The sequence below is a fragment of the Manis pentadactyla genome, chromosome 9, assembly GCF_030020395.1.
Source record: "Manis pentadactyla isolate mManPen7 chromosome 9, mManPen7.hap1, whole genome shotgun sequence".
NCBI classification, from domain to species: domain Eukaryota; kingdom Metazoa; phylum Chordata; class Mammalia; order Pholidota; family Manidae; genus Manis; species Manis pentadactyla.
The window spans coordinates 126380713-126408328 of NC_080027.1; the positions used below are offsets into that span (position 1 = coordinate 126380713).

The following is a 27616-nucleotide window of genomic DNA, read 5'->3' on the forward strand; positions in this document are numbered from 1 at the left end:
GGCGAAACCGGTAGGATCGGCAGGTGTTACCTGTTATGTGTGTTCAGAGAAACGGAAAAGTGGAGAATGATGTCTAAGTTTCTGAAATGTGCATTGCATTGTGAAATTGTGAGGGCATGTAGTGGTCAAAGAAGCTAGGTGACATCAACAAAGAAGGACAAATCAATGATCATATCAATAGATGCTGAAAAAGCATTTGACAAAATTCAGCATCCATTCATGATAAAAACTCTCAACAAAATGGGCATAGAGGGCAAGTACCTCAACATAATAAAGGCCATATATGACAAACCCACAGCCAACATCATACTTAACAGCAAAAAGCTAAAAGCTTTTCTGCTAAGATCGGGAACAAGACAAGGATGCCCACTCTCCCCACTTCTATTCAACATAGTACTGGAGGTCCTAGCCACAGCAATCACACAACACAAAGAAATAAAAGCCATCCAGATTGGTAAGAAAGCAGTTAAACTGTCACTCTTTGCAGACAATGTGATATACATAGAAAACCCTAAAGACTCCACTGAAGAACTGTTAGAACTAATAACTGAATTCAGCAAAGTTTCAGGGTACAAAGTTTGTTGCATTCCTGTATACTAACAGTGAACTAGCAGAAAGAGAAATCAGGAAAACAATTCCATTTACAATTGCATCAAAAAGAATAAAATACCTAGCAATAAACCTAACCAAGGAGGTCAAAGACCTATACTCTGAAAAGTACAAGACACCCATGAGAGAAATTAAAGAAGACACCAATAAATGGAAATATATCCTGTGCTTATAGATAGGACGAATTAATATTGTCAAAATGGCCATCCTGCCTAAAGCAATCTACAGATTCAGTGCAATCCCTATCAGAGTGCCAATAGCATTCTTCAATGAACTAGAACAAATAGATCTAAAATTCACATGGAACCACAAAAGCCCAAATATCTAAAGCAATCCTGAGAAGGAAGAACAAAGCTGGGGGATTATGCTCCCTGATTTCAAGCTCTACTGCAAAGCCACAGTAATCAAGACAATTTGGTACTGGCATAAATCAATGGAACAGCATGGAGCACCCAGATATAAACCTGCACATATATGGCCAATTAATATGTGATAAAGGAGCCTGGATATACAATAGGGAAATGACAGCCTCCTCAACAACTGGTGTTGGCAAAACTGGACAGCTACATACAAGAGAATGAAACTGGGTTATTGTCTAACCCCATTCACAAAAGTAAACTAGAAATGGATCAAAGACCTGAATGTAAGTCATGAAACCATAAAACTCTTAGAAGAAAACAGGCAAAAATATCTAGAATATAAACATGAGCAACATTTTCCTGAACACATCTTGTGCAAGGGAAACAAAATAAAAAATAAACACATGGGACTACATCAAACTAAAAAGCTTCTGTACAGCAAAGGACACCATCAGCAGAACAAAAAGGCATCCTACAATACGGGAGAATATATTTGTAAATGATTTATCTGATAAGGGATTAACATACAAAAGATATAAAGAACTCACATGCCTCAACACCCTAAAAACAAATAACCTGATTAAAAAATGGGCAGATAATCTGAACAGACACTTCTCCAAAGAAATACGGGTGGTCAGCAGGCACATGAAAAGATGCTCTTTATCGCTAATCATCAGGGAAATGCAAATTGAAACCACAATGAGACATCACCTCACACCAGTTAGGATGGCCAACATCCAAAAGACAAGAAACAGCAAATGTTGGTGAGGATGTGGAGAAAGGGGAACCCTCCTTGCACTGCTGGTGGCGTGTAAATTAGTTCAACCATTGTGGGAAGCAGTATGGAGGTTCCTCAAAAAACAAAATAGTAATACCATTTGACCCAGGAATTCCACTCCTAGGAATTTACCCAAAGAAAAAATCCCTGATTCAAAAAGCCATATGCACCCCTATGTTTATCACAGCACTATTTACAATAGCCAAGATATGGAAGCAATCTAAGTGTCTGTCAGTAGATGAATGGATAAAGAAGATATGGTACATATACACAGTGGAATATTATTCAACCATAAGAAGAAAAATTCTACAATTTGCAACAACAACATAGATGGAGCTGGAGGGTCTTATGCTCAGTGAAATAAGCCAGGGGGAGAAAGACAAGTACCAAATGATTTCCCTCATTTGTGGAGTATAACAACGAAGCAAAACTGAAGGAACAGAACAGCAGCAGAATCACAGACTCCAAGAAGGAACTAGGGTTCCCAAAGGGGAGGGGCTGAGAGGGTGAGTGGAGAGGGAGGGAGAAGGGGATTAAGGGGCACTATAATTAGCAATCACAGTATAGGTAGGTCACAGGGGAGGCGATGCAGCATGAACAAGACAAATAATGACTCTAGTATCTCACTACGCCGAGGGACAGTGACTGCAGTGGGGGGGGTGAGGACTTGATAATATGGGTGAATGCTGAAATCACAGTGTTGCTCATGTGAACCCTTCATAAGATTGTATATAAATGGTACTTAAAAAAAAGTTGGGTGACAGTGGGTTGAGGAATGAATAAGAGATAAGGAAACAGTGATACATATAAACTTTGAAAACCTTAGGTGAGGAGTGCAGGGGTCAGAGGGGCTGTGAGATTGGGGGGAAGTTTGTTTCTTTGTTTTGTTTTTCTTTAAAGGCTAGAAGAGGTGTGACATTTTTATAGGAATCAAAGCTCCTTAAAGGAGTGACAATCTAAAGGAAACGAGAAGGTGTTGGCAGTGATTACCTCTGGCAGTGTATACAAATGATTGGAGGGGGCCTGTGAGAATCCAGAGGAAGGGGGCCAATTCCTTGGGAGTGGCCAGGCCCTCCTCACAGGGGAGGTGAGATTTGGATAAGCAGAGAAAAGGCAGAGTACAATCTAGAAGGGGAAATTGTATGAGAGTACAGGTGGAAAAGATAGGGATGCTCCGAATTGGGTGTGTGGATCAGTTTTATTAGAGCAAGCAGTTTGTGTAAGGTCATACCGGGGTAAAATTGGACAGATATGTTATGGTCAGTTTATGATGGGCTTGATTTCCAAGCCAAAGAATTTTAGTTTTACACTGTGGGAAGTGGGAAGTCACTGAGAGTGTTTCACTGGGGAATTGGCATTTTGAGAATACCCTTTCAGGACAGTCCGTTTGGTATAGGAGGCAAGATGGACTGAGAATACTAGAAACTGTTGGCGGGCAATCAGGAGGCTGCTGCGGGAGTTCAGGTTCGGGTCGGTAACAGTCGGAGGTAAGGTGGCGGCAATGAAGAGTGCGGAGGAGCCGCTGACCCGCTGTAAAGGCCGGCGGACTAGGCTCGCTGGGGGGTGGTGAATCAGTGCACAGATGGGCTGAGGACCGGAGGACGCGGAGGGTCAGCGTGACCCCAAGTCTAAGAAGTAGGGTGGTGACGGTTAGGTGGAACTTATGAAGGAGAGATTCTAATAAGCCTTTATTGAATCACACATGGAGTGATTTTAGTATTTAAAACTCACTATTCATTTTAGGTGAATTTAACACTTTCATGCTTATGGTTGAGGTTAATTTTTCTTCCAACTCCTAGAAAGCAGGAATTACATTTCAAATGGACAACCGTTTGCCAAACCTTGTCAATCTCAATGAGGACCCTCAGCTGTCAGAGATGCTGCTGTACATGATAAAAGAAGGAACAACTACAGTCGGCAAGCGTAAGCCGGACTCAAGCCATGACATCCGGTTGTCGGGGGTGCTGATCGCTGACGACCACTGGTATGTTCATCTTGCAGAAACAAAAAGGCACCTGTTCGCCCCTCAGCTTCCTTACCTTGATGCCACGGGGTTTCCCTCACATGAGGCATTCCTTTACACTCGTTCTTTCCTGTAATTCTGCAGATGGACCTGTGAGCCAGAAAAAAAGACACTTTTGAGTGTTTTGTAAGGACCATAGGTAATTACTCTCCATATGAGATATAATGTAAAATATGCTATATTTTTGGTGTAAGTGATATGATATGTTGGCTGAGGGATTTCTTTTCTTGGAATTATAATCATAGCATGACACTAAATTTCTGTCCATCTTACATGGCAGGATTTTTGGTTGGACTGACAAATTTAAAAAATGTTATTTCATGTAAATTTTTTTCCTGTGAATTGAGTGATGCTGCATATATTGTGATGATCATAAATATAAACTGTTTGGCCCCACTTTGTGATGTCAGGATTCATCCATGTTGATGCTCTTTCATTTACACCTCTGTATTCTATTGTGTGAATCTTTTCTATTACACTATTTTGTTGATAGATACTTTAGTTGTTTCTAAGTTTCGCTACCCCAATATTGCTGTAGGTATTCTTATACTTGTCTCCTGGAACAAATGTAAAGTCTCCTTGCATGAATTTCCCTGATGATAAACTGAGATATGGGCCCTTAGGGCAGCTGGTAGGAACTTGGGAGGTCAGACCTTTCCATTTACCCCAAGCGCAGTAAAAATACAATTTTCTAGTTATCTTATAATAATAATTTTGGGAAGCACTCTTAGATTGTGTGTCTCTAAGAGCAGAGAAATTAGGTTGTAGAAAACATGCATATGCAACTTTACTAGATAACTTCAAGTTTTTTTCCAAAATGATTATCACTTTCTGCTCCCATTGGCATCAAGGGCACCTGTTACTCCACATGCTTGCCAGCTAGGTGGCATTTCTCTGACTGATGATTTCCTCATATGTTGATTGGCCTCTTCTGTTTGCTCTTCTCCCTGACTTGCCTGTTCATGCCTTTTATCCATTTTTCACTTGGACTGTTTTTCTTCCTCATGATTTGTAGGAATTCTTTATAAATTCTGGTTGCCAAGCCTCTGTGAGTTTTCTGTTGTGAAAATCTGTTTTCCAGTGTGTGGCTCATCTTTTCACTCTGACGGTGCCTTTTGATGGACCCTAGTTCTTAGCTGTAACGCAGCACATAAACCAGTCTTTTCTTGTATGATTGTCAGGTTTTGTGCCTTGTTTAAGAATGCTTCCCACACTGAGGTCCTAGAGATGTACTCCTAAACGGTCTGTAGGTCTTGAAGTTTTTTTCACATAAAGTCCTTATGTGAAACCCCTCGCCCTCCCCCGTTGTGTTCACCCCTGTCCACGGGAGAGATGTTAGCAGTCCATTCTATTATTAAAATTCATGTATAAAAACAAAGTCAGAGAAGTAAAAAATGAAAGCATTTAAAACTATTCCATTCATAGGTACATGATTGTCAGTATTTTAATGCTTTTTCCTTGAGTTTTTTCTGTATATTTTTTGGGGCGAGAGGTTGGTTTTATTTATTTTTTAATAAAAAGTAATTATAATCAACATACATACAATGACAATTCTTCCCGCGACGGATGGATAGACTTGCTCGAGAGGACAGGCTTTTTCACTCAAACTTCAGTCTGGTTGGAGAAAATAAGAGAGTTTTAAGTTATTGTTGTCACGAATTGCTGTGCGCCCTAACATCAAAGGAGTGGCCCAAGCAGGGTTTTCTGGAATCGCCTTTTCCTCACTTTTCAGTCTGTCCTGTGACCATAACATGTGCTTCCTATCTTAACAGCACTATCAGACATTTTGATGGGACAGTGAGTGTCATCCCAGTTGGGGAAGCAAAGACGTATGTAAATGGAAAACATATCTCGGAACCCACAGTATTACATCATGTAAGTTGGCTCGTGCTAAAATGGAAGATTGTTTGACTTTGGACAAGCTGTTTAATTTGTAAGTCCCAGTTTTCTCCTCTGTAAGGTAAGGCAGTGAACCAGATTACAGACTTTCCAGCCCTAAAATTCTCTTTGCTTTTATACCCATTGATTGCCTTCCTCTGCGCAAAGAGAGGTCGCCTGTCCATGAGCCAGAGCCCAAAGACCCGACCTCTGACCCCACCGCTCTGCGTCCCGTGGAGGGCTGGGCTTCCGAGTTGCGCAGGACAGGATTGACGCCCGGGCCCTGCCTCTGAAACGTTATTTTATTAGGGTGATTTTATATCGCCCATGTCAGGACAGTTAAGAGCATTTCTCAAAATTGCCTTAGGAAAACAGGAATAAACCAGTCTGTTGCAGGCAAACCAAGACATACACTCACTTCATATATATATCCTACCTTTCATCAGTAGGGGAGGATTCAGTGAAATAATGCGTGTGCAGTTTTTAACACATGTCTGCATAAGTAAGCTCAGTGAATGCTTATTGTGGTTATTAAGCTATGTGCTCTTTAGTTTCCTCATTCCTAAAATCAGGATGATAACAGTATCCCACTGAGTTGTTCTGAGACAGAAATGAGAAAACGTATAGGTCAAGTTTTTGCCATTCTTGGTATACAGAGAGTATTAATAAATGTTAGCCATGATTTTTGTTTCTCATTAGTAATACTAAATTATATTGAATTGTTGAGCATAATAATTTGTCCCATGTCATATTTTGGTTCAGACTTACCTCAAGTAGTACCTTTTTGTGTGCTTTAGGGTGATCGGTTGATTCTTGGTGGAGATCATTATTTTAGATTTAATCATCCAGTAGAACTCCAGAAAGGGAAAAGACCGTCCGGTAGAGATACTCTTATCGGCGAGGGTCCAAAAGACTTTGAGTTTGCCAAAAATGAGTTGCTCGTGGCACAGAGGTCACAGTAAGTATTGTGGTTGATGTGAAACAGTAAGTATGCGGCGGGGTCTGCAGAGACGGTCATCACAGTGTCAATCCTGGGTGCTGGTTTCTAGGGATGTAACGTTTTCTCTTTGTTCATTTCATTCATTCAGCAAACACTTACTGAGCAGATGTTTTGTATCTGTCACTGTACTAGGTACTGGGAATAGAAGGAAAAACGGAAACTTAGCTCCTCCGCTGGAGAATTCATCATCTCCTGGGGCTGACAGGCAGACAGACAGTTGTGACAGAGTCCCCCATCCGAGTTCGGCACTGTGTGAAGCTTATGGGCTGACCCCTGGCCCCAACCAGGGGTCAGCGGAGGTGTCCCACGGGCGTGGTGTCCCCAGAGGCTGGGAGAAGTCGCCCGGAGCAGCGCGCCTTTGCTTTGCTCTTCTGCCTCTGTCCCTCCTCTAGCTCGTGCCACACTGTAGGATTTCTGATTTAATCAGGATCCTTGTAAACTAAATGGTAAATTATGCATGAATAAAATGTTAAGGATTTGGACTTTATCTTAAAGGATATGGAATCATTAAAGAAGTTTAAGCTGACATGAGACAGTCATGATCAGAATCACACTTTTAGAGAGAGCACCATGACCCAAGGCTGGAGAATGGATTAGGGGCAGAGCAAGACTGCAGGCTGCAGATGCAGTTGAGAGCCCAGTGCAGTGAGACAAGGACGGTGTGGTTGGTAGGAGAGGCAGCGAGGCCGAATCCACAAGGCGTGGTGACCGGGGGTGAAGGAGGGAGGCGGCAGAAGGACTGGTCCGGGCTGGCCTGATCCTGCTTTGTTACCTGCGAAAAGTCTGAACTGGCTTTTGCCCTCTTGATTTTTAAAGCTCTGGTACAATATATGTAGCATAAGCCATCATTTTAGTCACTTTTGAGTGTGCCGCTCCATGGTGCTAAGTACATCCACACGCTGCGCACCCATCACGCCGTCCATCTCCAGGGCTCCTCTTCCCCCGACCTGCACCTCCCCGCCCGGTACACACGGAGACACGGGGCTCCCCCGCCCGGTAACCACTAGCCCTCTTTGCTTCGATAATTCTTATTCTGTTTTCAGTAAAATTGGGAATGGAAGTTTCTATATAGTGCACTTGCTAAAATGTTGATTTTGTCAAGAAGAAGGAAGCTTTTAGTTTTCTATCATCACGAATGCTTTACCCCCTGTATATTGAAAGGGGACAGCTCACTTAATGTTTTGACTTAGCAAAGTGTCAGATTATTATAAATTGTTGAAAATAGATGGCACAATCTCTGCTTTATTAGCTCTTGTATCATATGCTTTGAGTCATTCCAGTATTTTCCTAATCTATGACCTAACCATTAATCAAAAGATACTGATGTATGAACTGTAATTTTTGCTCTAACCATTATTAGTTTACCAGTGTTAACCTTCATTGGTTTAGCAATGGGTAAAATGCCCTTATTTAGCATTTACTAAATAAATGTTAACTATATTTGCTGTAGTGCCCTCTATAGCATCATATTTTTATGTAACTTCTTTCCCTTTAAGCTTTAGACAATATATTTACTTAAATAACAGGTATCTAAAGTAGTCACTAAGTTAGAATAAGAAAATTTTCATTCTTTTATGTTTTCCCTGTGTAAACAATTCTAAAAATGATAAAAATTTAAGAACACTGTTGACAGAATGTCAGAAATTAAGTTTGGAGATTTAAATGTGTGTTTAATGGAAAACATTTTCATATGATTTAGAACTCTCACAGGACATAAAGAGTCGTTGACAGTGTGCCCTGTGACTGCTTTGCTTCCTTGTAGACTCGAAGCAGAAATAAAAGAGGCGCGGCTGCGGGCCCGGGAGGAGGCGATGCAGGGCATCCAGGTTGCAGAGGAGCTGGCGCGGCACCAGCTCTCCTCCCAGAGGGCCGCGTTCGAAGGCAGAATACAGGCCCTGGAGGCCGAGCTGGTAGGGGCGGCCGGGCCCAGTGGGAGGCCGGGGGCCGGTCAGCGAGCGGGGAGCCGGGGCCACAGCCAGCCTTGGCCTTCAGTTTCACTTCACAGAGCGAGTTGGTGGTAGGCAAATGGGGAAGAAAACCAGAGAAGCTTCTGTCCTCCAGCCCCCGTCGTGGCTCCCCGGCAGCCCTGCCTCCCGGAACCCCCGAGGAGGGCGCCCCGAAGGCCTCGCCGGGGATGCCCAGTTTCCGTTAGATCGGTCAGCCTGATGGGCGGAGACGCTACGGGGCGGCTTTTCTGTCAGTGAATCCATTTCTTGTGCATTAAAAACCGGGACTTCTGTACTTTTTTTGTATCATTTTTGAGAAAAGGCTTTGTATTTTTGTCCTAGTTATTTTTTACTGTTCTTTAAAGGAGGAGGAGTCTCAAAGGAAGAAAATGCAGGAAATAAATAACCAAAAGGCTAATCACAAAATCGAGGAATTAGAAAAGGCAAAACAACGTCTTGAGCAGGAAATACATGTCAACAGAAAACGATTAGAAATGGAGACTTTGGCCACAAAACAGGTAACCTCATTTCCTAGCCGCTCGGCCCTGTCCTAGGGAGAAGCCGGCTTGGTTCTTTCAAAGAACGCAACGGTGCCTCGACAGGGCTGGGCGAGTCCAGGTCGCCAAACGAGAAGGGCGCCTCTTTCCTGAAGCCCTGCGGCCCGGCACCTGCGCCCACGAATACCTGAAGGGCCAGCGCCCTATTTCCAGCTAGTCCATCCCAGTTTCCCCTCCTCGTGCATCCACGATAGTCCTGCGCTCAGCGAGCCGCGTGATGTCAGCGAGTCGCGTGATGTCAGCGAGTCGCGTGATGTCAGCGAGTCGCGTGATGTCAGCGAGTCGCGTGATGTCAGTGAGCCGCGTGATGTCAGCGAGCCGCGTGATGTCAGCGAGCGGAACGGAGCAAGAGCGCAGCCCGTGGAAGAGGAGGGGCTTAGCGCCCACAGCGGGTCGCCCCCTCTGCCCCCTGCCCGTGGAGGGAGGCGCCGGCAGGCCACCTGCCCGAGGGGCCCCTGGGAGGACCCAGCGCAGGGCGCTCGTCTCCCCAGGCCTCGGGGCCCAGGCCCTGGCTTCGTCCTCCCACTGGGGGCGGAGGCAGATTTCGAGGCCGACTCACGGCACCCAAGGTCACGGGGCTGGGCTGTGAGGCCGGCCTGCTGATACCGGCAGCCTTCTATCCACCCTTCGGGCTGTTCTTCCCCTTTGCATCAGCGGTTCTCAAAGTATGACCCCTAGACCAGCACCGTCAGCACCGCCTGCTAGAAACGCCCGCTCTCGGGTGCCGGCCCAGAGCCACGTCAGAGCCTCGGGGTGGCCCTGCGTCTGTTTCAGCAGCCCTGCCGGGGGTGCTGATGAAGTTTGAGAGCCACAGTTTTAACCTCTGCTTTGATTCCTTGTGTCTTAATCTCAATATCACCCTCGAATGGGATTTTATTTCTCTTCCAAGTTCATGGTGGGGATGGGGGGGTGGAAGAAAGTAGCTCTGGACACCCCAGTGCCCCAATACTGTCACGTGGTGCACTACGTTACCAGTCAGCCCTAGGATTCCGAGTGGCCGGGGGACCCCTCCGGAGGGGTGTGGCTGTAAATCCTGACAACGGTGGTCATTTGCAGGCTGTTGTAAGGCTTCCTTGGGTCACAGGAGGTTTTTGGGCGTCTTTTTAACTTTTTATTTAGTCAACAAATGTTCTTGAATGTGTGTTTTTTGGAGTATCTTTTTCTCTTTTTCTCCTTAAAGACTTTTCTTTTATACTTCCCATCAATGGGAAAAAAAAGGTGAATCTGTCATAAAAAATTCCTAACAATTTTGTTGTAGGGGAAAAATCATTTGTAAAAGCTTTTTATGCTTAATGAAACATATGCTTAATAAAACGTGTACTGTAAAATGAGGTTTAATTAGTGTCTTGCCATTATCAATCTGTTTATAATTTCCCTCTTTGTATATTCTCATGTGTGGGTCTATGAGCACAAATATTCGTTTCAATTAGGCTTTAGAAGACCACAGCATCCGCCATGCAAGAATTCTGGAAGCTTTAGAAACTGAGAAGCAAAAAATTGCTAAAGAAGTGCAAATACTACAGCAACAGCGGAGTAATAAGGATAAAACTCTTACAAGTGAGTATATGCTGATTTTAGGCAGTGATTTCTGATGTGAATGTTAGTTCATATAATTACGAAAAGGTTAGAATTAGTTGCTTTTTATATTAAAAATGTTTTATTTGAGACATCGCTGAATTTTCTGGTCTAAATAAGTATGAATTATTGTTTTTAGCATATTTAGGTTTTAGACTATAAGCAAATATATATATAGTAAACAAAACCAAGTTTTATGTCTAACATGTTTTTAAAAATATGGTATCTTGTTTTAATCCTTAATTCTTATATGTAATTATGTTTAATCATTGGGTACTTCGTTTTTTTCTTTTTTTCTCTTGGATGTTATTTTTAAATTTCTGCATTACTATGTAAACAAGCAAGTTTTTAATGTAAACTTGTTTAATTATAGAAAAATCAAACTTAAAGTTGACAAATTTCTACAGTAAACCCTATGTACTTATCATCCAATTTCATCAATTATCAACACATGTTGAGTCTTGTTTCGATTATACTTGGTCTTCCTGCCTCCGTGGACTATGTATCTCTAGATTAGATAAGGACTCTCTTCTCTCTTCTTTCTATCTCTCTTTTAAATATAACCATGATATTGTTATCAAAAGTAAAAATAATAACTTTCTTACACTCATTCAGTATATTCAGATTTCCTGGATTATTTCATACATTTTTTTAGTATTTGGTTTGTCCGAATCAGGAGACAAACATGATCCACACATCGAGTTTGGTAGGTATGCCTTTTAAGTCTCTCTTCATCTGTAATTCGCTCTTCTTGTCCCTCTCCCTTTCCCCTTGTAATTCATTTGCTGAAGAGACCAGGATATTTATTTGCCCTGTAGAGTTTTCCAGATTCTGGACTTTGCTGAATGAATCTCCATGGAGCTGCTTAACAGGTTCCTCTTTCCCTGTGTTCCCTGTAACGTGTTAGGTATTTCTACAGGCCTGTCAGATGCAGGGTCAGTATTTTAACAAGTATGCCTGGTAGTTGTGTTACATATTTTCTATAACTTCTTTTTTAAATAACTTTGAAGCTATTGTTTTTTATATCTGTTGCAAGAGATAAATAAATACATTGTATTAATACATCTTTTTATTCCTTCTAGGGCCTAAAACAATGCCTTGCAATGAATACTTGTTTTTTTTTTTTATTCATGTGAATAATGAATTTTCCTTCCAGAAAAGTGTTTTAGTGGAATATTGGTTATAAGTTTGAACAATATAGAAAATAGTTATGATAAAATCTTAACTATAAATGAGGAAAATGGAAATGTGGACTAAATTGTTTTCCTTTTTTTGTTTATATGTCCTGAAATATGTGTGTGTTTAATTTTCAGGCAAAAAAAAAGGTGTGGTTTATATAAGCAAGGCTGTAGTATACTTTACCTAATACTTTAAATAAAGTAAAAATCAGGGAGAAAAGGAGCTCTTTAATGATAATAGAAGGAAAGGCATTGTCTTTGACATTTCCTGTTACAAAATCATTACCCTTTCTGTATCAACTTCAGTTTTCTTGAAACTGAAATGAAAGACCCCATTTTATATGAAGACTCTTTTGTTTCAGGGTTGAAGACGAGTTAATAAAATATTGCCCTTACCTTCTGCAAAACATAGTTAAAACCGTTCATTTAAAATCAACCATTGTTTTAGGAACCGCTGCCTAGCGATATGTGTTGGGCCCAGGTAGGCATTTTGAATCCTCCCTGTGCTTCCCTGTTAGTTCAGACGAACTGGAGCTCCATGAAGCTCTCCATGATGATTCAGGAAGCCAATGCCGTCAGCAACAAGTTCAAAAAATGCTATGTTTTTGGCAGGTGAGTATTGTTCTAACTATACAGTAATTCTTTGTTTACAACTGGGTGACCCCAAATGATTTCTCTAAAGATGTAGTGTTCTCTGGGGCCCATCTAGGAAAGAGCGGTGGCCGCATCCCTGGTGACCCTTCCAGAGTCACCCTGGAGTGACAGACTCTGTGACTGACCCAGTACATTTTATGAACAGAATAATGGGAGATGTTCAGGAATTTACTGATTTCCTTTTGAGTTGAAAATGTATTAGTATTCCACATAAAAGGAATATATCTTATTAGCATTTCTTTGATTTTGAGAATTTTTATGTGAGAAATTTTTAATACTGTATACTAGATGTGATTTTTTACTATGATAAAAATGCTTAACTATGGAAAGATTTAATCAACGGGCTGAATTTTGCAGGAGTTTTACTAGTTGATTAAACTTAGTATGAACAGGAATGCGTGTGTTAGGATAAGTGTCTTTCTTTGGCTTTTCTTTCAGACATGATGTCTCAGATAAAGGCAGCAGTTCTGACATCTGTGTTCGGGTTCGTAACCTGCAACTAGGCATCTCAACTTTCTGGAGTCTAGAAAAGTTTGAATCTAAGCTTGCAGCGATGAAAGAACTTTATGAGGTTTGGAATATTATTAAAATCTCTATAAACTTGAAATAAGAAATATAAAAGTGACATGTTCTCAGTTAAGAAAATTTGGCAAAGGGCAAAATCCACATTGCTTTAACCAACCAATTTTATTATTAATATTATTGTAAATTATATATACTTTACTTTTGCCTGTAGATGGGGTTTATTGGTTTATTTTAATCTTGTTATAACTGTAATAGAGAAATTTAGTGCTGGCTATTCATATATGACTGCGTTTTTAAAATTTTACATTTATGCTTATGGAAGAAGAAATTTGATAAGACACAAAGTGGTTTGCATCATTTGTGATTGTCTTCAATGCCTAATAATGTGCATTTTACATGATTACACGACATTTTCTCATTGCTGTGCTATTGGGTGTTTCCACCTGTTTCTGTTTAATAGTCAAAACTAAAAACATCTCTGCATGTATTAGTTTTTAATCTTACTTGGCTCATCTTTTGTTTTCTAAAATGGTACCAATAATATGATTTTTAAAAATTGTACTTGATGCTCACTGACAATTTGCTTGCCAGAAATTCTGCCATTCACCAATGTTACCAGTTTGTTTTAATTTATATTTAATAACTAGGGAATCTGAGGATTTGACTCTTGTTTCCTTCGAGGTAAAGGATGTGTTCATGTCCTTTGAGTGTGTTGGCAAATGAAGGGTGGGTGATAAAGGAATGTATCTATAAAAGTTCTTGCTTTGATAATAAAGCTTTATTTTATTTTTATAATATACATTTTCCCCCAAGTATATTGACTTTTTCTTGCTTTCATTTTATTATACAGGCATTTTTAATTTGGTTTATTTGAGTCTATTAATCTGGATATCTTAATGAAACATTGTCCACTTCTCTGCATTTTCTTTGAACTTCTGTGAACATTTACATCTTTGAGCCACAGGATTTACTATGATATATTGTGAGAGATATGAATGAATATAAGGTTAATTTTCTCCATCTTATTTTCTGTAAACATTTAATAAGTAGTTGCAACATGTATTAAATTATTTACTATATGTCAAATATCTCGCATTTAAATAATGTGAGTTTATATTTTATGCTTAATCACAATAATGAAGATATAATATGTAAAAACTTAGAGGATGCTGCCAAATTATAGCCTTAATGCTTGAAGTATTTAATGGAAAAATGAAAATAAATAGTTAACTAAATCTAGACAATAATAAAACAAAGGAAAGCAAAGGAAGAAATGATTAAAAATAAAAGCAATAATTGATAAATTAGAAATTATAAACTCAAGCTCTGGTTCTTTAAAAAGAACATGATTTTAGGAATAAGCAATGACATTTAAATAAAGATAACAAAGGCAGTTTTAAATTATTTTATGTCTACTAGTATTGAATTAGGTAATTTTCTAGAAAAGGCTTTCTAGAAAAAGGTAAATCATGGAAGTTGACTTAATAAATAAATTAGCATACAATAAATCGAGAAGTTTGTCAACAAACTAGCCCCAACAAAACAAAACAAAACAACTGGGGGAAAAAAGAGGTGCTGGTCCCAGTCAGATTTATGGGCAAGCTCTTTTCACCCTCCGAAGAACAGATAAATCTCACTCTGTTTAAACTGTTCTAGAACATAGCAAATGTAGCAAGTGTCACAGTTATGATATTCGAATAATTGATTAAAATCAAAACAAGTACAAACCACTAAAACTGAAAAGGTGATCGAGGTGAGAACTGGGGTCCAATCTTACTGTGAGCACAGCTAGGGAAATCCTGGACGAAATGTTAGCAAATCAGACCCAAAGATGTATTCAAAAAAGGTGTGTACGCGGCCAGGGGCAGTCAGTCCCGGGGGTGCAGGGCGCGGTGATCCTGGAAAATCCGAGGGCTGAGAGCGCTGCCAGTGTTTCTAAGCGATGGGCTTACGAGTGGTTAGCTTCGTGTGTGTTTATAGGTATTGATCATTTCCAAATTTCCTACAGTGAATGTGAATTGCTTTAGTAATTGGAACAACAAAAACCTGTATTGGGGTCATGTGATCGATCATCCTTGCTGTGACATATACATTAGAATCTGGGACGTGACCTACCCTCATTGTTACCTTACTTTCCACTTTTACCTGTTCACTGCAATATTCATTACTTATTTTTCCATATAATTATACTATTTCTGAATCACCTCTATATAGTATTTTGCTAGAACTTTAGTAGTGCTTTAAATATTTAAATTAAAATATAGATGATTATCATGATCAATACATTCAGTCAGGAAGTGATTAAATCTTAACTTTGTAAGATTATTCTTTTCTTTCTCTATTGAGGATTTTGCTTTATCTTCTATATCCCAAATTTGTTATTTCTGAATTATTTAATGATTTCTGTTGCTTTATTAATGGATCTCTTTTAATATAATTCCTAGCATATGTGATTGATTATTTTATCAGGAATATGATTTTTTTGAAGACTTTTATCAGATAATCTTGTTTTTGTTAATTTTATATTTTTAATGTAAGAAAGTATTTAGACTTTTTTCTTAATACTAAATATTTTTAACCCATAGTTAATAGAAGCCATATATTCTATTTTTCTTAGAGTAATAGTAGTAACAAGAGTGAAGATGTGTTTTGCGATCCTGAAGATGAGTGGGAACCCGACATTACAAATGTGCCAGTTTCTTCATTTTCCAGAAGGAGGTAAAGACATTTTTGTTATTGGTTTTCTTGTTTGGGTATATATAAATCATTTCCTCATTTTAAAAGAACTATCTGTTGTCATAATGGATATGACTGTGAAGGGAACCTCATAATATAAAAGAAACAGTATGTTACTGATCCCAGTACAGCACTTGGGGCATTAAATTGTTTATCAGTCAGAATAGGAACAAAATTGTTCAGTATTTCATCATATTAGTCTAGGAGCAACTTAGAATAGCATAAATTAATTTCCTATCAAAATGAACAGTGTTTATTACTTTAAATTATCCTTTCTCAAGAACTTGGCATATTCTATGATATTTTATTGTAAGTTAAAGAATTTTAAATGCAGTCAAGTTCATACGAGCACTGCAGAAGAGTAAATCATGGTGATAGAGAAGTTCTGTATGTGACAAATGATGCTTATTAACTAGAACATACAAGACTTCCACAGTGAATTGATGCTTTTCAAGGAAAAACTAGTTCTGCTTAGACCTCAGATGCTTAGCTTACAGAGAGGCAAAATGGTTCAACAGAAAAGCCTTGGTCTTGGAACTAGGTTAGCTGCTTTGTTTGGTTTTTCAATAAACATTTCTTTTTAAATAAATACTTCTTAGTTTAGCTGTTAAACTGTCTGCCATGTCCTGAGGATACAAAGATGAATAAAAAATACTCCTTGTTCTCAGGGACCAGGAACTGGGGAAACTAGGGGAACAGTTGATAGTCTTGGCCAAGGTCAGGCAGAAGGACTGGAGAGGAGACTCGGCTTTTGTATGGTCAGGGGGAAGAATCGGTAAGGGCTTCTTGGGTGTGGGGTTCAGGGGTGAAGGGCTCAGGGATGAATCCTGGTTGTCACTCGGATAATGGACTCTATGCAGACAGGGTTCCCAGAGATGGAGGGTGAGATGAGTTTGTTTGTGAACATGGTGCGCTTCAAGTTCTCAGGGTGCAACCATGTCTATATTCAGTCTGGAACTTGAAGGAGGAATTTGGAGATTTTCAGGATGTAAAGGCCAGTGGCATTCATCCCACAGAGGCGTCATCACTGAGGGACTTTGCCCTGAACGCTTGCTAAGCATTACCTCCTGTGCTTACCGCCAGCCTAGGGAGGTTGGTGCTGTCATGACCCTCCTTTTACAGATGAACAGACTGAGGGTGTGAAGAGGGTGGGTAACCTGTGCAAACTCACAGAGCCGGTAAGGGAAGAGCAGGTCCTCAAATCCAGGTCTGAGTGACTCCAGAGACCCTGGGTTTCTTTCTGTGGTGCCTTCCTGCCTTTCTGTTGCATGTGAAGGAACAGTGCCTTTTGGGTTTAATTCATTTTGTTTTTTTTTAACTTCATCACCTTCAGCTGCAGCTCAGAATCCATTTGGATTTCCTAAACTCTTTAGGTCTTTCTTGTTTTGACTATGCTTATTTTTAACTCATTTATAAAATCTCAGAGAGGGAACTACTTTATAGCAACCTTTGCCCTGTTACGTCTGCTTTGTTACATGCCAGGGCCAAGCTGTGGAGATACATAACAGTAAAGGATAACAGTCTGTACGTGTGTATTACCTTATATACACAACAGCTCTATATTTCAAGCTGAAAGAAATACACAACATGTGCTTTAGACAGATTCGGAGTTCCTTGGGCACAGGGAGTGTATCTGCATCCTCTGCAGTGTAGTGCAGTTAGAAAGTCTCAGGCTCCTGTCATTGGCCTGCGTCTCAGTCTGTGCAGGTGTAGTCACGGGAAGGTGACATTCCATCTGTAGGCTTCAGCTTTCTTACCTATAAAATGGAGGCAGTGATACGTATCTGCAGAGCTTATCACCAAGATTAAGTGAGGTCAGATAGAAAGCGGCAGCTTCTCCTGCTACTTGTGTGTGGTTCTGAGGATCAGAGGTAATGTATGTAAAACTGCTGTTACAGCAGATGGCTAGTCAATGCATGGCAGCTCTTACTGGGTGCTTAATATATAATTAAGATTAAATCTTGGAATATAGAGAGGACATGATTTCTAATCGAATGCCGATAAACAGATAAACGCATCTTCAGATAATTAATTTGTTGTGAGGACTTCAGTGCGGCAGACACTCCAGTGAGCTTGCGATGGCCCTTGGGTGAACTGGGTGGACAGGGCGTGGGGTGCTTAGGCCAGCCAAGAGTTTTAGCAACATCCCCAAAACTCAAACCATAATTACAGAGTTATCAGAGGGTGTCTTGTAAGTTAGATTTTAGAATTTCTGCTTTTTTAGTGTATTTTGATTAGAAATAAGTATATACTTTGTGTACTTAGAATTGTAGATCACAACATGAGCATTAATAATTAATGAACATTAAAATTTTAGCCTATTGAAAGTTGATGATTTATATCTTATTTCCTGCTGATTTCTAGGTTAATAATTAGGGGATCAACAGAAGTTTAAATTGTTACTGAAAAAATTTCTCAATATTTTCTAAGATTTTGAAATTAGGTGTTTTCATTTGGCAAAAAATGTTTTTGAGAACTTCAGTAATTAAAAAATATATTTAAAAAAAAAAGAATTGCTCTTGGTCAGAGACCTTGCATATGAAATCCTTTCAGCCTTGTAAGAATGTTTATGACAGAATCGCAAACTCCGAGAATACCTGCAGGTAATGAAAACACTGACAGAGATTCTTAATTATGGAACTGCTCCCAGGCAATGATATGCCACGGTTATCCTGCAATAAAATAAACGGGTTTGGCTGCCTATAAATTTTGATATGTACTGTTGATAGTTAAAAGTAAAACTTCCCCTGAGGTTAAGTAACAATTCTTTGAAAGGAATGTGACAAGCATTTTCTTTATTTCTGTTTAAACATTGTTTAGCTGTGATAGTATTGAAAGAAGATTTTCCTAGTTTAGACTTACTGTAATAAAGTACCTTTTCTTTCACTTCTAAGTACAAAAAAGTGTAATTGCTGAGAATTTTTATTTCCTCTCCCTATCATCAGTCATATTTCTGTATCTTTCTTGTAGGAATTCACTGGAAAAATTTACATTTGAAACGTTTAGACTATTACAGATAGAATGCTTTTGTTTACCGATCTTTTCAAAAGGTAGTATTTTTCTTTGCGAGGCCAGTGGTACTATAGAGTTCTGTTAGGAAAAAGACTTAAAAGGGCCCCTAGATTTAGATCTAGATCATAGCTTGAGTAGTTTCACTAACATAATGGAGGCTGAAGTTGGAGTTTAGAAAATTGATAAATGAATGGCAATATGGAAGCAGGCTGCTTTTTCCAGAAGCGGTTAGAAGGAGTCACAGCTAAGCAGCCAGTCACAGTCCTTGGAGATTGGCTGTTTTTATAGGCTGAGGAAGGGGCAGCACAAAGAGCCACTGAAGACACAGTCATCTCCGTCTGTTACGGCTGCTGGTCACCGGCATGCTTTTCACGCGGTGTAGCAAAATTACTTGAGTGTTCATCTACCTAGATCATTTCCCTGTTTCAAATCCTTCCCAGGACACTTTGCTCAGACTGACACCCTGGCATCCTTGATTGGCACCGCAGGTCAGCCTGAAGCCGGCCCCTGCGCACCCCCTGGCCTCAGCCCCTGCCTCCCTGGTGTCCTGCACCGCAGGCCCCCTGGACCCCATCCGGTTCTTTGCATGTGCAGTTCCTTCTTCGATCACAGGCCTTCTCACTGCCTGGGTCTGTGTCTGAAACGCTTTCCCTACTTCCCGAGCCTGCTCCCTGTTTAGATAACGCTCACCCTTGGGGCAGGACTCTGGGAGGCCCCCCGACTCCTTGCTCCAGGTCAGGTCCTTCTCTCCAGTCCACCCCAATGCTCTGTGCACTCATGACTCTCACTCTATTGTGATTATTTGCCTAATTTCTCTCTTTTCCTGTCGACCTTAAGTTCAGTGGGCCCCGAAACCATGTTTGCTGTGTTTCACCATAGTATCCAGAGCTTATGAATAGTGGTACTCCGTAAATATTTATTCTATTTAATTAACTAATTGTATGCTTAGAATAGTACCTGTAAATAGTAAAATTCTTGCTCAGTGAACCAAAGGAATTTGATTAACCCTTGATAAAAGTGTTTCCATGGAACACACACAAGCATGTCCATTTTCTTTAGAATAAATGTTCCTATTACTATTCCATATAGTAAATCTTACGGTTTATCTTTTTTCAGGAGTAGGAGTTTGATGAAGAATAGAAGAATTTCTGGTTGTTTACATGACATACAAGCCCACCCAAGTCAGAATTTTCATTCTTCACATACATCAGGTAATTTTTTCACCAAATTTTCTTGTATACTGAGGAAGAACATCAAGTCCTGGCTTGACCACCACCTCATTCCATGTTCTTGTGCAAATTGTTTCATCTCCTAGAAGTTTCCATTTATTTTGTAAAATAAGTGGACTTACGTCTTCCAAGTCTAAAATTCTATGCTTTGTGATTTATCTCCAAGCCTTTCAGTACAGTGGCTAATTCAAATGTAGAAGACATTTATGTTCAGAAATGTAAGAACATTATTGTTTTCTTATAAGTGAAAAAAGCCAAGTGCTGAAGATTATGTATTATATACTATCATTTGTGTGAGGAGAAAAAAAGAAGATAAATACATATATGTTTATCAATGAAGAAGATATCTCTGGAAAATTATATCATAGCTTGAAAATGCTGGTTGTCCGTGGGAGCACGGGAGGTGGGGAACAGGGCAGAAAGGAAAGTTTCCTTTTCGCTGCATCCCTTTAGTTCCTTCTGAACTTTGTACATGTATCGTCTATTCCAAAATTACTTTAAAAATTGTTTAAAAGGAAAAGTTATAGAAATTTTTCCACTGAATAATTATTTTATATGAACATTGATTATAATGTTAGTTTTCCTACAAAAGGAGGAGATACACTGCAAATTTGTATGTGTAACTACCTGTAATAATTAAAATTACTACCTGGTAACAATGGACCACTGCACAACAATTAAAAAGGACAAATAGCTGATTCACACAGCAATCTGGATGAATCCCAAAAACGTTATGTTCACTGAATAAACAGTTCAGATAATAAACAGTACATACTGTATGAGTATTTTATATAAAGTTCAAAAAGATTAGGCAAAACTAATCTGTGGTAACTGAAGCTAGACAAGTTCAGAATAGAATGGCGCAAGAGGGAATCTTCTGGAACGGGGTCATGGAAATGGTGTACATCTTGAGCTAAGTGGGGGTTACACTGATGCACACATACGTAAAAAAAACAATCTGTACACTTCAGGTATGCATACTTTGCAGAATATAAATTATACCTTAGTAAACAAAAATTTTAAATTACTACGTAATACAGTAATCTGTTTGATAAAGGTACTAATAGATTATAAGTAGCTGTAGAAGAAATACCTCATCTTGACTTTAAAATAAAAAAGTTAGGATTTCCTTTTTAAATCATAAAATCATCTTTTGTGATAATTATCCTACTACTAGTTTAATTTCAGGTAGAACAAAATAGGCTCTTTGCTTGTCGGTGAAACAGAAGGCTGTATATCTGTGGTGGTGACTTATTTAGTCAGTGTCACTGGAGAGCAGGATGTGTTACAAAAGTAATTTTTCCAGATAATTAAAGCTGTCTTTTCAAGGGTTATTTTTTAAAGAACTATTTAAAAAATTAAGATATTAAGGGAAAGTCAGAAATACAGGAGGGTTTTGCTTGTTTCAGCTTTCAAAGAGCGATGCGGAGACCCACGTGTGTGTTCAGTATGAACCTGCTGTGTAAGGAAGACCCGGCCCTGCAGGCTGAGCATGGGAAGCGGGGAGGTTGCACTTCCCAGCTTTGGGGGTTCAGGCAGGCATCTTAATTTCTTACCTTAAGGGCTGTATTTCTAATAGGATTTTTGCAAGTCATTCCAAAACGTTGATGCTGGGTTTTAGAGTGCGTTCATACAGTTACCTTCCTAAACAGAGAGCATGCAGTTAGCTATCTGCGGCGACCAGAATATAGTTACCGTCATCGTGACGGTGGCTGTTACCCTGTAGTGACTGAGCTTTGGGTGTTAGTCTTTCTTTTTGTCTTCCCAAATCAAGCCCTTATCTTTGTTCTAGACTCTTGTTGGTCCCTACTGTGTGCCTTTATGCTCTCTTCCTTCTAGTTTGCTGTTTCTACTTGCCTATGAATTGGATGGGAAAAATAATCCTGTTTATTAAATAAGAATCATTATTCTCATGTGTTAACGTTCCAGAATCAAGTTATTTCCAGAGGCTAAGCTTCCCATTTCCTGCGGGTTTGGACAGTGCTTAGCAAGTTGTGCTGAAAGTCTGCCTCCCGGAGGTGGGGTGTGTCAGCTCCAGACTCCACTGGCATTGGCCTTTGGGTGGCAGCCTTCCGGAGAAGGAACCGTCACAGAGGAGGGCTACCGAGACAGTCCTCTCAATGTCATTTGCTCTGTGATTGCCTGCTTTTCCAGCTTAGGCATTTAATTTTCTCTGATTATGGTATTCATGTTGTGTTCATATTATTCTATGTAACTGCCGTTGTTTTCGCCAGCTCAGCTTCTTAGTTGCCCAGGTAACTTGCATTCTCCCCCACATTGCTGTGGGGGAGCTACTACCCTGTGGGTCGATACCGCCGAGAGGGCACCTGATCCATTCCTGGGACTGTGTTTTCACTGTGCATTAAAGTATGTATTGAAATAAGAATAGCCTACTTTGAGTTTATTGACAAATTATTCCGTAATATGCTTGTGTTAATTCATTTATTTGGAAGTGCTGTGCCTGAGAAGTAGGCTTACTCTGGCTGTTTTCTGTCCATATAGGCTTAATGGAGAAATCAAGCACTATTTGCTCAAATTCAACAGAATCATTTCTGCCTGGAATTTGCAAAGAATTGATTGGTTCATCATTGGATTTTCTTGGACAGAGTTATGATGAAGAAACGTCTATAGCAGACAGCCTGATTAGTAATTTTCTTAAAATCCATCACGGGCTATTTGCCATTTCCAAAGCTCATGAAGAACAAGATGAAGAAAGTCAGGATAACTGTAAGCAGGCTCACTGTCTTCACTGACTCACGCGGGCGGTTGTTCCCTGTGCATTCACTCGCAGGGGTGCGACGGGTGGCACGTCTTTTCTGACTGTTAGGTGCCCTCGTGGCCGTGGTGGACTCCTGTTTGGAGGCCGGGCCTGCCACATGCTTCCCTCTGTTCCAGTGCTCTCTGCGGACCGGGCGACCCAGGCACTCGCCATCCAGGCCACGTGTGCATTCGAGCAGCTTGTGGTGCTTCTCCGACACTGGCTGAGCGACGCTTTGCCATGGGCCAGCCCAGCAAACCTGGGAGATGAATTGAGACAAGAAGTCAGAAAACTGGGAGGCTACTTACAGCTGTTTTTGCAGGTAAATTGCTGTGCTGATTATCATTTGAAGAGTTCATTCATTCAGTGAGTATTTATTGACCTACTATCTGCATCTCCCCTACAATTAGCTCTTATAGGATTTTCAGAAGTGACTTCTGTTCTGAAATCCTGAGACTGTGGATGTCTGTAATTGAGGTATTGAACAGCAGCTTTCTGTGTGCCAGGTACTAGGAGTACTAAGGGCTTTATAAATATTAACTCAGTCAATCCTCCTAACCACCCCAGAAGCAGGTACTGTTACTATCACCATTTTATAGATGGGGAAGCGGAGACACAGGCAGGGCAAGTCGCCTATCGTGCTGTATAGCCAGCAAGTGACAGAGCTTGGATTTGCGCCCGAGCCGGACTGGGCCCAGAGTCCAGGCTCTTCCCCATCATACTCTCTGGGGCCTCAATAAGGGCTTCTGGGAAAAAGCGCCAAGTCCTGCTCTGGCCATGGATTGTTTTTCGGTTTGTTTGCTGACACAGACCAAGGAAGTCATTTTTTTTTCCTGTTTACCTTGTATATGGTAAGATTAGGCTTGGCTGTGAGGAAAAAGTAAGATAAAAGCCTAGTTTCGGTCCAATAAAATCTGGGGGTGGGCATGGTGGCTGTGCCCCCAAAGTCCTCCAGGTCCGGGTCCCACTGCCATCCTGCCAGAGCTAAAGCACGGCGCCTCGTGTCATGGTCCAGCCTGCGGGGGAGCTCAGAGGTCAGCGCAACAGGATGGGAGACATGACGAAGAAGGAAGGGGCCAGGCTTTTAAGGCAACTTCCTGGGAATTTCCAAAGAACATTTCTATTGATATGTTTTTGGCCAGAACTTCATCACATGACCATATCTAGCTACAAGTATTATTGGGAAATGTATTTTTGATTCCGGACAGCTGTGTGCCAAGCGAAAAACCAGGAGGTGTATTCCTGTGGGGGAAGTGGGGAATCGGTACCGGAGAATACCTCGTCGTCAGCCATGGCAGGGGGCAACTTCCTAAGGAGTCCTTACACACACGAGGGGAGGAGAAAAGAAAATACCAAAAGGAATAGGTTTCACTTTTAAAATGGGTTAATTTGGCTTTACAACAAAATGTTCTAGCCTATTTGGACAAATCTTATGTTCTGGAGCCCCAAGAAACTTTCCACATCCTATTATTATCATACAAATTCAGTTGAATCTAATACTTTCTGGGGGGCTATTTACTTGCGAGGATTTGGAAATCTTTATTTGATTGACTAATCTGACTAGTCAAATTAAAATCAAAGGTTCACTTTTAATTGCTCATTATTCTCACCCAGGTGGTCTTTCTGGGTCTCCCCAAGAATTGGTCAGGGTGTTTTCTTAGTTTTTCTGATAACCCTGTCCTTCACCCATAGGGCCTTTTAATATGCCGTATTATTTACATCTCAATGGACAGTAAGTTCTGGGCAGGTAGAGGGACCGTGGGTGTCTTTTTTTTTTCACAAGGACTTATGTGATAGGTGTTCAGTTGGATACGTGTTACTGAATTATTAAATCATAAGGTCACACTGAATAAAGGGTCACTTGGGATACAGTTAGTGAGGGGAAATGGCTAAGAAGGGCAGACTGCAAACAGGTGTGGGTGAAGTAACAGATGCAGGGGACGCACTGACAGCAGAGAGCCGTGGACATAGCGGGGGGTTGGCAGAGAGCAAAGCAGGACAGTGAGAACCTGAGGCTCTGACTGCGGTCTGAGCCTGGGGGAGGTTGGAGGGTGGCCTGTGGTGGAAACGAGAGTGTGAGACACACGTGGTTGGCTGTCAGATTTAGAGGCAGTACAGGAACAGTGAAAAAACAAAACCAAAGACCTGCTTCTGGCATCGGCAAGCCCGGGGCGTGAGCCGAGCTCCATTAGTTGTACGTCCTTGGGCAAACTGCTCAGCTTTTTGGGTCTCCCGTTTTCTCACCTAGAAGCGAACAGAGTGGTGCTTGTCGGGCAGGGGTGCCGGGGGAATCGGATGGACAGAGTGACGGCACAGGACCCGTTAGAGCGGCTCTGGGCCTTTTCTTCTTGGCCACCTCTAGGAAGAACACTTTGAATCTGACGTAGAGGCTGTGGCCTTAGTCCTTTGAGCCCCTCTCACGTACGGGATCAAGGGCCAGAGCACAGTGATTTGGGGTGGGGCAGGCCGAGCTCAGCAGGGACTTGGGTCAAGCTGGCGAAACCGGCTTTAGTGGCATTTGCCAGGTGTGGTCTGAGAACCCCGACCGCGTAGCGATATGATGAGCAGGTCCCCGGCCAGAGCGGGCCGCGGAAGTATTCTGCAGTCGCTGCAGTCGGCGCGTAACAGAAAGAACGCCTCCCACTCCTCGTGTATGTTCCTCTGGTGCGGAAGGAGCCGTTCGTTTGAAGGGTCGTTTTTTCCCCACTTCCCTTCCCTCTCCTGTCTCTCCTTTTCCTTCTCTCTTGATAAAATATTTATTAACCATCTGTTAGATGGCTATCAGGGCAGAAAAGTTCGAAGTCACCATTTTGTCCCTTTCTTTTGGCATTCGCTTATCAATTCCGTGTTCTCCCCGGCGAATAGTGCGCTTGCCCACGTCTCTGTCCGAGTGTAAGGTCTTGGGAGGCAGAGACTGCACCCTAGTCGCTCTGTCTCCGTTAGCCGCAGGGTCTGACCGAGACTTTCAGGGAGCAGAGTCACTGTATCGGTGCAGAATTCATTTTCTCCAGAATGTTTTTCTTGTCTGTCCTTTACCTCCCCTTGTAGCCCCATGTATCTGACATACTGGTCCGTTTTTATCTAACAGGGTTGCTGCTCGGATATTTCATCAATGGTAAAAGAGGCTCAAAAGAAAGAAATCCAGATTGTACAGCAAGCTGTAAAGTATGTGGGACAGTTAGCAGTTCTCAAAGGGAGCAAGCTTCATTTTCTGGAAATCGCTAACAATAAGGCTGCCAGTGTCCAGGTAATTTAGCAACAGTAGTTTTCGAAAGACTTGAGGTGAGGGAACAGTAGCAATTTCTGATAATAATATCACTAAAAATGATAAATTGTTTTTATTTTAAAATAGCTCGTGCTTCGAATAACTTAGCAATAAGATTTAAAACTTTTAATCTAAGTTGGTTAAATGTACTGGATAATTTTGGAATCCTCACAGACCTTTTGGACCATTGGTTTCGTGATAGCCATCTGCTGTGGAAGGTTTGCTCAGTCGGTCACTCGTGAGGAGCCTGCAATTCCAGGGAGTTTGTATTTATTTGTCTGCTTTAGTTATTCATGCTGTTGAAAACATAGTATGACTAGAATGTTACTGTGTTCTGGCCTCCCTTCCTCTTAGACTGTTCTTATTCCAGTTTTAGTTGAATTTAATAATCTTGGAATGCATTACAATCCTAACATAAGCAGAAGATATAACTCAAGTATTTGATAATTTTATCAAATATTTAAATCTGAATTTGCCAGCTAATGCTTAAAACCTTTTCTAGGAGGATTTCCTGGGTGCTGTCCGTGACGGCGTGGGCTTGGGAATGAACATGCTATTAGATTCTGGACTAGAAAAAGCCGAGGAACTCCGGCGTGAACTCTTCCAGCAGCGCGCTCCGAGCCAGGTACGGGGAGAAAGGGTGTTCTGTGTAGCGCCGGGTAGCATGTATGGTCGGTTTTTAAAAGTAGTTCAGCTCAGTGAATTAGATTTTTATGAATTTATGTATTTTCATGTATCGAATTACTTTTTATTCAAAAGGCTGATGCTGTCGTCCTGTCACGGTAGCATTTTCCCCAGCTCCTCCGGGGTCTCCGCAGCCTCTGTTATGACTACTGTTTTGCTAGAGCTGCCATGGCTGCTGCCGGCGAGAATGCAGGCGCCGTGGAGCTCTGGGCCGAGTGTGCGTGGCGGGGACATGGCCGTTCACTTCCGCTTGCGTCCTCCCGTCTCTCTAGGCTCTACTTCTCCACTTAATGGAAACTACCATTTGTTGATCCAATATCTTGAACTAGGTATTTTGCCAGGACATTCACGTCAATTACTTCCTATCAAGATATAGAACCAGTGAACATTGAGTGACTTCCTAGAATATGCCTCCTCCCCGCTCCTCCGGCTACCTGACGTTAAAGCATAAAACCTGGGCTGTTTTCGGGGAGGCACGTGGGGAAAGGCCGGGTTTTGACGTTGGAAGACCTGTGTTTACAGCCTGGCCCTGTCACTTCCAGCCGTCGTTGATCAAGTCACCCAGTGCTCTGGACCCTCTTTCTTCACCGGCAGTCTTTTGACTTTCTAGACTTGAACTCTTTTCCCGATCTGATCCCATAGAGTTCTAGGACTTTTATGCCTCTAATTATTTGTATAATAAAATACTTGTACATTCTGCACAGGCTTCCACACAGATGAGGACCCTCGCCGTGGGACTGATCGGGGCTCTCGAAAACATCTTTGCTGAATGTAAGACAGGAAAAGAAACTGTAAGTTGTTTTTATGTTTAAGTTGGTTTGGTGTATTTTTATCATTTCACTTTGTTTAA

General features: G+C 41.2%; 1 protein-coding gene across 1 annotated transcript in view; it reads left to right on the forward strand.

Annotated features, from left to right (window-relative positions):
- KIF14 (kinesin family member 14) overlaps positions 1–27616 on the forward strand; it is a 46002-nt gene that overhangs the window by 15317 nt on the left and 3069 nt on the right. The window contains exons 13-27 of the mRNA XM_036909461.2: positions 3546–3730; positions 5542–5644; positions 6445–6605; positions 8410–8557; positions 8959–9111; positions 10581–10707; positions 12422–12515; positions 12996–13128; positions 15700–15800; positions 19947–20041; positions 22562–22786; positions 22955–23139; positions 25906–26064; positions 26585–26707; positions 27471–27557. Coding sequence (XP_036765356.2) covers positions 3546–3730; positions 5542–5644; positions 6445–6605; positions 8410–8557; positions 8959–9111; positions 10581–10707; positions 12422–12515; positions 12996–13128; positions 15700–15800; positions 19947–20041; positions 22562–22786; positions 22955–23139; positions 25906–26064; positions 26585–26707; positions 27471–27557 — 2079 coding nt within the window. The remainder of the gene's footprint in view (positions 1–3545; positions 3731–5541; positions 5645–6444; positions 6606–8409; positions 8558–8958; positions 9112–10580; positions 10708–12421; positions 12516–12995; positions 13129–15699; positions 15801–19946; positions 20042–22561; positions 22787–22954; positions 23140–25905; positions 26065–26584; positions 26708–27470; positions 27558–27616) is intronic.